The 11708-nt window shown below is 39.0% G+C and overlaps 1 protein-coding gene across 1 annotated transcript in view; it reads left to right on the top strand.

Moving 5' to 3' along the window:
• KL (klotho) overlaps positions 1-3265 on the top strand; it is a gene marked incomplete at its 5' end in the record, with an annotated part of 63682 nt that extends 60417 nt beyond the window's left edge. Inside the window, 2 exons of the mRNA XM_006158458.1 lie at positions 894-1995; positions 2510-3265. Of these exons, the coding sequence (XP_006158520.1) occupies positions 894-1995; positions 2510-2847 (1440 nt within the window). The remainder of the gene's footprint in view (positions 1-893; positions 1996-2509) is intronic.
• Between the last annotated feature and the right edge of the window lie 8443 nt (positions 3266-11708).

Genomic DNA, 11708 nt, shown 5'->3' on the forward strand with positions numbered 1-11708 from the left:
CTGAATGGCAGGGAGGCTATGATGGTAATCTAGGACCAGGTGGCCCTGCTTTCCCTCTGCTCCAGTTCTGAAGGTGGAGGCAGCCACTCCTCCAATGTTTCTTATTTCTGCATTGTCTCTTAGGATTCTATATCAATCAGATTGAATTTGTTAAATTGTATCATTGATATTAAAGCCAATAAAAGACAACAATTATATTTATTTAGCATCTCCCCTACCAAGAGCCAAACTCTATTTAGATTGTAATTTTAAGAAATACAACTTAATTATAAACATAATTTCATTTTCTGACTCTTAACTCACTCAAGTTTTAAGTTTATACTTAAAAAAAAAATTTAAAAGTCTCACCATTGGGGCTGGCAGGTGACATGATAGTTAAGGTGCTAGACTCTCACATGGCTGACTGTGATTTGAGTTCCAGACCTGGCAGCTTGCTTTCTCACTGTCCCTTTCTATTTCTCTCTGTGTCTCTCTTGTCAAACTAGAAAATAAAGTAAAATGAAATAAATACATCTTTTTTTAAGTCTCACCATTAGTGACTTCTTAAAAGAAAAAAAAAAATCCTGAATACTCTGCTTGCATAAAACACAACAGTAATGTGTGAGAATCGTTAGTGTTTGTCACCTGAAATGACCCATCAAAATCAGATTTTTTTTTTTTTTACATTAAAGAAATAGTTTGAGGGCTGGAGAGAATTATGGGTAAAGCAAATGTACATATAAGAGAGTGAAATATTTTCTTCCTCAGGAACTGCACTTTATGAAAAATAGTTTAAACTCCCAGCTGGACATGTTCCTCTTTGTACTAATGTTGGATGCTATTTGTTAAAATAATTACATTGAGTTCCTTTTTCAGAATTGTCCAGGTGAAGCTAATATTTCTTCTCTTGGTAGGTAGACACCACTCTGTCTCAGTTTACCGATCCCAATGTGTATGTATGGGATGTCCACCACAGTAAGAGGCTCATTAAGGTGGATGGACTTGTAACCAAGAAGAGGAAAACTTACTGTGTTGACTTTGCTGCCATTCGGCCCCAGATTGCCTTACTCCTGGATATGCACGTTACACATTTCCGCTTCTCTCTGGACTGGGCCCTGATCCTTCCTCTGGGTAACCAGTCCCAGGTGAATCACACCATCCTGCACTATTATCGCTGTGTGGTCAGTGAGCTGGTCCATGTCAACATCACTCCTGTGGTGGCTCTGTGGCAACCAGCAGCACCGCACCAAGGTCTGCCTCGCCTCCTGGCCAAGCATGGAGCCTGGGAGAACCCACACACTGCCCTGGCTTTTGTCGAGTATGCCAGACTGTGCTTTAAAGAGCTCGGCCATCATGTCAAGTTTTGGATCACAATGAATGAGCCATATACACGGAACATGACATACAGTGCAGGGCATAATCTTCTGAAGGCCCATGCTTTAGCTTGGCATGAGTATGATGACAAGTTTAGGCAAGCTCAGAAAGGTAAAATATCCATAGCCTTGCAGGCTGATTGGATAGAACCAGCCTGCCCTTTCTCTCGAAAGGACAAAGAAGTGGCTGAGAGAGTTTTGGAATTTGACGTTGGCTGGCTGGCTGAGCCCATTTTTGGGTCTGGAGATTATCCATCTGTGATGAGAGACTGGCTGAACCAAAGAAACAATTTTCTTCTACCTTATTTCACTGAACAGGAAAAAAAGCTAATTCAGGGTTCCTTCGACTTTTTGGCAATAAGCCACTACACTACCATCCTTGTAGACTGGGAAAAAGAAGATCCAGTAAAATATAATGATTACCTAGAAGTACAAGAGATGACTGATATTACATGGCTCAACTCTCCCAACCAGGTGGCAGTGGTGCCCTGGGGCTTACGTAAAGTGCTGAACTGGCTGAAGTTCAAATATGGCGACATCCCCTTGTATATAATAGCTAATGGAATTGATGATGATCCTCAGGCCGAGCAAGACAAATTGAGAGAGTATTATATACAAAATTACATAAATGAGGCACTGAAAGGTAAGGAGCCTTTGGAACAGCAATCTCTTGAAGCTTATGTCACTAGAGGTCATGAACACCCAATAGAAACTCTTCAACATAAACACAGACCGTCATCCTCAGAACAAAGAGTTATCCATTCCTTGCCAGACTTAAACAACCTGAGAAGTAGCTATTAATAGTATTTTCCCCAGAGATAAATAGTTTAACTAAAAGTGGAAGACCAGAAATCCCTAGCACGTTCCCTGGACCTATAAAAGTGCACATTCTTGTCTTTCATCTCTGATGCCTCTGCAGTAAGCACATCATATCAGATTTAATTATGTAAACCCAACTGATAAATGGTGCTCAACATTTGTCTTGATATTCACCTATCTATCTTTGCATGAAAGAAGTATTTTCTCATTAAATCTAGTAGAGTCTGAAGTTGTATTAAATGGCATTAATAGTTTTGCTGATGCACCGAAGTTATGTAAAATTGATGTGTCGTATGCAAAATTTTAATAACTACTTTCCTGTCCTTTTGTTTTTCTAGCCTACATATTGGATGGTATCAATCTGTGTGGCTATTTTGCCTATTCATTTAGTGATCGAACAGCTCCACAGTTTGGCCTTTATCGCTATGCTGCAAATCAGTTTGAGCCCAAACCGTCCCTGAAAAATTACAGGAAAATTATTGACAATAATGGTTTTCCAGGCCCTGAAACTCTGAGAACATTTTGTCCGGAAGAATTTACTGTGTGCACTGAATGCGGCTTTTTTCACACACGAAAAGCTTTACTGGCTTTCATAGCTTTTGTATTTCTTGCTTTTATTATTTTTCTTTCTCTTATTTTTTACTACTCTAAGAAAGGCAGAAGAAGTTACAAATAGTCTGAACATTTTCCTATTCATTTAAAAATATAATTATGCACACATATCATCTGTTAACCATTTGCACTTCTGTATTGTGATACTAAATTTCATACATCTGCTTTCTAGAAAACCTTTTTGTGGTGTAGGTCAGAAGTTTTGAAATCGGCATAGATGATTACAAAATGGGTAATATGCATAGTGCCTGAATTTGTTCACTTTTTGGATGATTAAAAAGCTGACAGGAACCTTAACTTCTGTAGCACACTCTGTAATAAAGGCCTGAAAAGTGGTAACCATATGAATGCAGCATTGTACAGAAATTTGAATGATTAGAAATATTTGTATTTATACCCATTCCTGAACTTAATGCTTTTCTTGAAGTAATAATTGCAGGCATTAAAATAAAAGAATTAAGTCCTGAATCACCAGCTCTCAACTGTCTAAAGTCCACACATTTGTCAAAGCAGATATCCTACTTTGTCCTATTGCTAATAACAGCAAATACCTCTGACTGGGTGTTTTAAAAAGAGTAGAGGTTTATCCAGTGCATGGTTGTTAAGTCCAAAGTCTAGGGGTCACATCTTTGAAGGTCTTGCTGAATCCTGAGAGATCACATCACAAGAACAGAGTCATGAGGAATCACATCACAAGGAAAAGAGAAGAGCAGAGTGGCTGTGTCCATTGGTCTCTGTCTTACAAACCCACAGGGAGTCAATCATGTAGGCTCTGCCCTGAAGACTTTAGTCCTAATGTCCTCCCAAAATCCCCTTTCAACACCATAATCAGATTAAGTTTTCACCTTCTTAATCCTGTCATAACCAAATCCCAACACGTAAATGTTTGGGGGACACTCAAACCATTGCACCTAGTTTCTATGACAAAGAACATTGCAGAACATAATAGAGCTGACAAAAAGCACTAGACTTGGGATCAGCAGTTAGTGTAATGGCTATGTTGCTGGACTCCCATGTGGTCGACCCCGGTTCACGTCCTGGACCCGGTGGCTTAAAACTCACGCTGGGCACGTGTGTGTTTGTGCCCAAGATCCTGAGAGGAGAATGGAGAAGGGATTGTGGTGTGGTCATCCCCCCTGGGGGGTGATTTCTCGCTTTCTGTCTCTCTGTCTCTCTCTGTCTGGTGAGCGCACACGCCCTATAGCAAAAACCTCTCAAAAAAAAAGAAAAAGGCACCAAGTTGGCCTATTCCTTTTATAAGCAGTGTTTCTATCAAATGCTGCCAATATTCGTTTACATATCTGGTTAACAATAGAGGGCACATTAGGAAAATTTATATTTCACATGAGTTTTGAAGAGATCTCTAAACCCTGGTTCTTGAGAGTTTTGTCTCCCTGGTACCTTGTTGAAAGCTCACACATAGAGGACTTCTGATGAATGTTTGCAGAAAAATAAACATGAATCATGAAGTATTGGACTCTTCAGGAAGCATAAAGTGATGTAAAATGCAGTGTACTGCGGTGGCTCTAGGCGGAGGAAAGGGAATAAGAGTGCTTATTATGAGCAACATTATGATTCACTTATTATACATTCTTTTATTTTGAACAGACCTTGGAATGAATAAAATGACCTTTCCTGAGAGAATAAGGATGAAATAATAACTTATTCTATGCAGAGTGACTGTACTTTCTTTAGAATGTGATGTAATTTATTTCGATTAATGGTTTAAAATTTTGTTAATAGGTTCAAAAGCGATCTAGTGTGATAACACTGGAAGTTTTGTGTTTTTTTTGATCTGTGAGGTCCATTTTACGCTGTGCTGCTACTTCTGTGGAAGTAGTTTTGAGCTAGTTTTGCTTTGAACTTTTATATGAAAATATGCTACTGATTTCTAGAAAGGGCTAATCAGGATTCATCCTTTAATGCCCCTTAAATAAGTCTTGCTGATTTTCAAGACGGGAAAGTCTTTCCATTGCACTGGAGTTGTTTTATAGATAAGTCAATATCTTATCAGGCAAGATAAGCAAGTGTCATAGCAGGCGTAAGTAACCTTGCTGACATAAGGTCACAGCAGATAATAAAATACTGTACTGTATTATCCTCTTTACAGGTGGTCTGACTTTTTTCTGTGAAAGATAAGCGTTTGGTGGTATTATTTTTAAAATTAAACTTATTAAACTTGGACATTAGAAAATGAATAGTTTATGTATTTTTTCTGATAAGAATAATATATATTCATTGTAAAAATAATCACAAAACACAGAAACTATATGTGGAGAAATCTATAATATGACTTGGAGGTAGCCACTATTGACATTTCCTAGGTATTTCATTTTACAGATTCAGGTCATATTGTATGTATATATGGATCTTTATTGATTTTATCGTGTAATTTTTCTTTGTTATTAGTTTTCAAAAGCATGATTTTCATTAAGTGTAGAGTATTCTACCATACAAATGCATCACAACTGATTTCACCATAGCTATTTGTTGGAGTACTGTAATTTAATTACTGTTAAATAATGAACGTTGTTTAAAATGATTTTCTTGCTACAACATTTATTTTAATTTCCTTGAGTGTAGAGAAAAACAATTCTTCTCTTTGATAAAATATTATAATAAATCTGCCTGAAACTTTGCCTTCTTTATAATTATATGAGTGGTTGTTGGCTGTTCTTTTGGTTTAAATTTTGAGTTGACTAAACCATGTAAGATGTAATTGGAACAGTAACTGTAAGAGGTGTGAACTGCCAGGTTGGAAAATGGCAGGAGTGAGGAAGGGTGCCCTAACCTAGTCCACATGGTTGATCTGAGAGAGAACTTCAGATACTAAGGCAGTGGAGTAGGGAAGAGCCAAAAAGGACAAAACAGAGAAGCCAAAGTACCAAAAAGCAATGACTTCTCAAAACCATTCACCTAAATTATAATGAAAGCATTGTACCAAAGTTGAATCCCAGTAGACTGGGTGAATGAATGGAGAGATGGCAGCTCTTAGATCAGTCCCAGGTACATGGAAGGCAGGAAGGGAGGGGCTATGAGGCTGGTTCTCTGGGGCAAGGCACACTCATTTTTTATTTAGGTTTTTGCCATAGATCATGTTTGCTTGCCAGAGAGACAGAGAAAGAGGGAAACTGAGAGATCACCCCTCAGGGGTATGGGCATGCCACAGTCCCTTCACTTCCATTCTTTTGGAATTTTGGGAACCCATGGATATATACCTGGCATGATTTTGAAGCCTCCAAGTCTGGGTCTTAAATTATAGTTGACCATGTGGGAGTCCAGTTCCTTAACCAACATACCACCTGCTGGTCCCAGCACACTCATTTCTCAATAGTTTCTCAGAGCACTATATCTTTTACATTACAGTCTTCTTCTGTGATGTTTTACTCTCATAAATTCTGGGTTTTTCATATGCATGGATAGATAGATGTGTATGGGTGTGTATTTTCACATATAGTTTTAGAGACTATTTCCTGGAATGCCTACACCTCTTATTACACTTAGAGGCCAACTCTGCAGGGGCATTGAGTGATAAACTTGCGGACCTGAGGTCTCTATACTTTCCTCCATATTTTTACTTGCCCTACATTCACAGTTCATTCCTTTGAACTTGACGAATTCGTTGCACTTATCCCCAGTTTATCTTGCCCTGGTTTAGAAGAGTGGCTTTTCAAATCCTTTAAGGATATTAGTCATTTTAATTTTGTCTTCCACAGACAATAATTAAGATCTATGAAAGTGTTGGCAGCTTTCTATTATATTATTTATAACAGCACTCCCCAACACAGATATAAGCCACATATAATTTAAATTTTCTAGTAGTCATATTAAAAAATAAAATTGATTTATTTTACTAAAATTTATTTTTTCCAATATAACTAAAGTAGAATTTCAACACATAAGTACAAAAATTGAGATGGTTTACATGCATTTTTGGACCAATTCTTAGAAATCTGGTGTGATGGGACCAGCAGTTGGTGTAAAGGCTATGTCGCTGGACTCCCATGTAATCGACCACAGTTCGAGTCCTGAACCCGGTGACTTAAACTCATACCAGGCGCATGTGCGTGCATGCCCAAGATCCCAAGAGGAGAATGGAGGAGAAGGGATTGTGGCGTGGCCATCCTCCCTGTGGGGTGATTTCTTGCTTTCTGTTTCTCTGTCTCTGTCTTTCTGGCGAGTGCACACGCCCTATAGCAAAAACCTCTCCCCCCCCCAAAAAAAAAACCCTCTGGTGTGAATTTTGTATAGTATATTGTGTGTTCAGTTTGGACTTACCACACTGTCAGTGCTCGGTTGCCACATGTGGCCAACAACTATGGTATTGGACAGCACACATCTGTTAAATAAATTTATAGTGTAATTAAGATTTCCAAAATATTTAACAAATTAGAAGAATAAACTTTCCTTCAAGTATCCTCTAAGCTCTATCCATTATAGGAATAATTGTCATGTAAATTTACAATTCAACTAAACTATTGACAAAAACAAATATTTAAAAGGAAGGAAAAATTCGCCTGCCAAGTTTATGAATTGCGAAGTAATTCAGGTAGAATTAAACCCTTTTGTTTTCTACATCATCTGTAAACTCAGTCTTTTCTGATTCCAATTGCCCCCCTTTGCTAAAATCAGTAATTATATGTTCTATAACATCTTTAATTAGTATTTAATATTAAGTAATGTCACTGGAAATTTCTACCTGAGAAAGAAAATGTTAATTTAGAGGACATTGCTCATCTTAAACAGGGGGCCATCTGTCAGGGAGACATTGGAGGACATTGGAGGAGAGAGCAGAGGTTATGTCTTCCCTGTTCTGTTTTTTCAGTGTTGAATCCAGACGTGGTGATACATTGTCTTATGCATAACACTGCTCAATAAATGTTGATTAATTAAATAAACATAGAAATGGACAACAGAATAAATTAATAAGCAGGATGAGCTCAGGGCCATGGTCTTTGTCCAGAGACTGGTTTAACAGGGACCAGCGATCAACCAGAAACTGATGCTGTGCCCCATGGCACAATCCTATGTGTTCAGAAGAAGGAAGAGTAAGCTCACATATGCTACCCTGTGGTAACTAGTCTTTCCAGACAGCAAAGCAATAAAGCTGCTGTCCTAAAGTTCTCTCTTCCAGACTAATCATTAAATGAGAGGATAACTTTTTTCTTCATTATTCAGAACCCCTCAAATAGTCAGTAATCTCTGTTTTAGGCTAAATTCTTCATATGTAAATGAAAATGGGTTCATTTCTAGAGAAATCCTTCATGCCAATTCCAAGTGCTTATAATTTCCTAGATGTGTAGCTTTTCCCCTCAGACCTATTGCATTTTTCCATTATTATAACAATGAGATGTTGAAATTTCATTGATTGCAGGACATTTCCTGGGACATTTGTATTTCCTGTATTTGTGATAAAATGTTCATTGTTTGGTCTCAAGGAGAAAGTGAAAGAAACACCACAAGGTGAGGACAGAAGTCTGATTGCTTTTTCCTATTTCTAAAATCCCTTTCAGAGGGCCTGGAGTGAGTCATGCTCACAGACATTAACAGGCCACTTCGGCCCATTTGATAACAAAAATCTCCCTACATCTTTTCCCTGGCATAGTATCCCTGTAATGGGTGAGTCACACCCACACTCATTAACAGACCATTTTGACTTATTGATGACAGGACTCTCCCAACATCCTGTCCTCGGGACAGTATTTTGTGATACAGGCCCCCTCATCTCTATTAAAGTACACTGTTTTCAACTTCCTTCCCAAAACTTACAAGCCCCACTTCCTCATGTCCTGCCTTTTTTAGCCAGGCCAATGGAAGGCTCCTCACTTAATTCTCTCACTCTCAAAATCAAATCAAAGAACCCCTGTACCTGATTGCCCCGGGAGAGAGGCATGTTTTACCTCTGGGCTACGTCTCACAAATTCATGCTTAGAAATAAACCACATTAATAATTATTTTTTCAGAGTTGGTTAGTTCCATTGACAAAGAATCTTGAGGGGAGGGTGGAAATGCCATGATGACTGTGACAGGACACCTAAAATAAGATGAAAGCCCACTTCACAACATGATTTCTGCACACCAGAAATAACTTCATGACTATATAAAGCCCTAGTAGAATAGACAAGAAAATAAAGTCAACCTATGTATTAATTGAGACAGAAAAGTAGAGGGAAAGAGTCAGCATGACTTAACTTCAACATGGCTTCACATTTGTATGCTCTCAGTTCTTGCTGAGCCGCAATTTACTTAACTTTGAAATGGGAGTAATAATGCCTCTTAGAATAAGTGCTGAACACAGTAAGTATTCAGTAAATCGTGCATCTATCCCAGACATAATGTATTTTTTCCTAGGCTAATTCCACTTTTTAAAACTTTTTAACTTTTAAAAAATTTACCAGAGGGTACATGCCCTTGCCAGAGAGAGAGAGAGAGAGAGAGAGAGAGAGAGAGGGAGAGAGAGAGGGGAAAAGCATCTCCCATGAATCATCATCAAACTACAATCCCTTCTCCATTACTTTCTCCTTTTAGGGTTTTGGGAATGTATGCACATGTGCCCAGCATGTTTTTCAAACTGCCAGATCTATGACCCAAACTGTGTAGTCAGCCACGGGAGATTCAGCTGCCTTATCCAAAAATCCACAGGCTGACCCCCACTTACTCATTTTTTTTTTTTAGAGCCATTTTTGCTGCAGGATGCTTGTACTAGCTGGAGAGACAGAGAGAGATGGAGAGACAGAAAGCAAGAAATCACCCCCCGAGAGGGAATGGCTATGACACAATTCTTCTTCTCCATTCTCCTCTCAGATCTTGGGCACACACGCACATGTGCCCGGTGTGAGTTTCAAGCCACTGGGTCCCAGACTCAACAGTGGTAAACTACATGGGAACCCAACAATGAAACCATTATGCCATCTGCTGGTTCCACACTTTGTTTTCTTTTTTTTTTTCTTTTGAGGCTTTTGCTATGGGGCACTTGTTCTTGCCAGAGAATCAGAGGGAGACAGAAAGTGAGAAATCACCCCGCTGGGGGATGGCCACACTTCAATCTCTTCTCTTCCAGTCTCTTCTCAGGATTTCGGGCACACATGCACTCGCGACCAACGTGAGTTTTAAGCTGCTGGGTCTGGGACTTGAACTACAGGACTGCATGGGAGTCCAGTGATGTAACCATTACACCACCTGGTAGTCTCCCCACACTTATTCTTAATGTGAATGTGATTTCTTGTCAATCAGATTTTAGCACTCAATAATGTAAAGCCAGGAACTATTACAGTCAAAACAACTCACTCTGAAGGCTTTTATTTTATTTATAACTCTGATATACATTTTCATAGAACACTTTTGGCTAAAACTAAACTAAAAAAGGGGGCCAGCAGGTGGGGTGATGATTAAGGTTCTGGACTCCTACATGGTCAAATGTGGTTTGAGTCTTGGACATAGTAGCTTGAAATTCAGGCTTGGCACATGAGTGTGCCTGCGTGCCCAAAATCCAGAGAGCAGAATGAAGGAGAAGGGATTGCGGTGTGGTCATCCCCCTGGGGGTGTAATTTCTCACTTTCCCTCTGTCTTGCTCTCTCTCTGGTGCACCCTATGGCAAAAACCAAACCAAACCAAAACAAAAACCTGAAAGAAACTCAATCCTCACATTCAGTATTTAATAGTACTAAATTATTTCTTTGAATTCAAAGTTTTCAAATGTTGGATTGATAGAGTCCTGAAGATAATTTGACAGAAGATGTTTCAACAGAAGATGTTTCTATAGCAATATGTTGTACCATCTGCTCTTTTGAAACAATCTAATGACAGACAAAACATTAAAATTTGTATATTTTTATTTGGTTGGTAAATAATTGAGGGCTCTTTAATTTTTTTATGTGACTCAAAAACTTTTTGGAGAGTTTCTGATTTTAGCATAATCTTTCTTTTTTTTTGGAGAGGTTTTTTTGCTATAGGGTGCGTGCGCTCGCCAGACAGACAGAGAGAGACATAGAGATAGAAAGCGAGAAATCACCCCCCAGGGGGGATGGTCACACCACAGTCCCTTCTCCTCTATTCTCCTCTTGGGATCTTGGGCACACACGCACACGTGCCTGGCATGAGTTTAAGCCACCGGTCCAGGACTCGAACCTCGGTCAACTATTTGGGAGTCCAGCGACATAGCCATTACGCTAACTACTGGTCCCACATAATCTTTCAATACGCTTTTTTTATAGTAAAACTAATGTTAAATAATCTTATTTATTTTATATAAATTATTTTCTACTGAAACATTGCCCTTTAATAAATTACTAAAATATCTTTTTTCTTCCCCCTAACATCTCAATTGATTAATTTGTAAAATTTCATTTCCTTTCAATATCATAGCACTTTTTTTTTTTTAGAGATTTTTCACTGTAGGGCGCATGCGCTCGCCAGACAGACAGAGAGAGACATAGAGACAGAAAGCGAGAAATCACCCCCCAGAGGGGATGGTCACGCCGCAATCCCTTCTCCTCCATTCTCCTCTTGGGATCTTGGGCATGCACGCACACACGCCCGGCATGAGTTTTAAGCCACCGGGTCCGGGACGCGAACCACGGTCGACTATGTGGGAGTCCAGCGACATAGCCATTACGCTAACTGCTGGTTCCCTCATTAGCACTTTTGAGATTATGGCCATAAGCATAAATGCTGCCAAGAGTATTTCAGTTTGTTTTTCTCTCCAACTGTGCATGGGTCAAAGCTTTGGCTAGTTTATATCCAACTCATGGCAAGTTCTATAGTGTTTCAAGGCTATGGCATTGCATTTAAGACATGAACATTTTATAACCACTTTCCCTCTTTTAAATTATTAGGATCATGAGACATTGATAAGGCTTTAAAATGCATTTCAATTGGTAGGGAGGCAAGAAGAGGGTTACTGATAATCCACAGAGGAGAAAATGG

Source organism: Tupaia chinensis, unplaced genomic scaffold (assembly GCF_000334495.1).
Source record: "Tupaia chinensis unplaced genomic scaffold, TupChi_1.0 Scaffold000597_1, whole genome shotgun sequence".
NCBI classification, from domain to species: domain Eukaryota; kingdom Metazoa; phylum Chordata; class Mammalia; order Scandentia; family Tupaiidae; genus Tupaia; species Tupaia belangeri.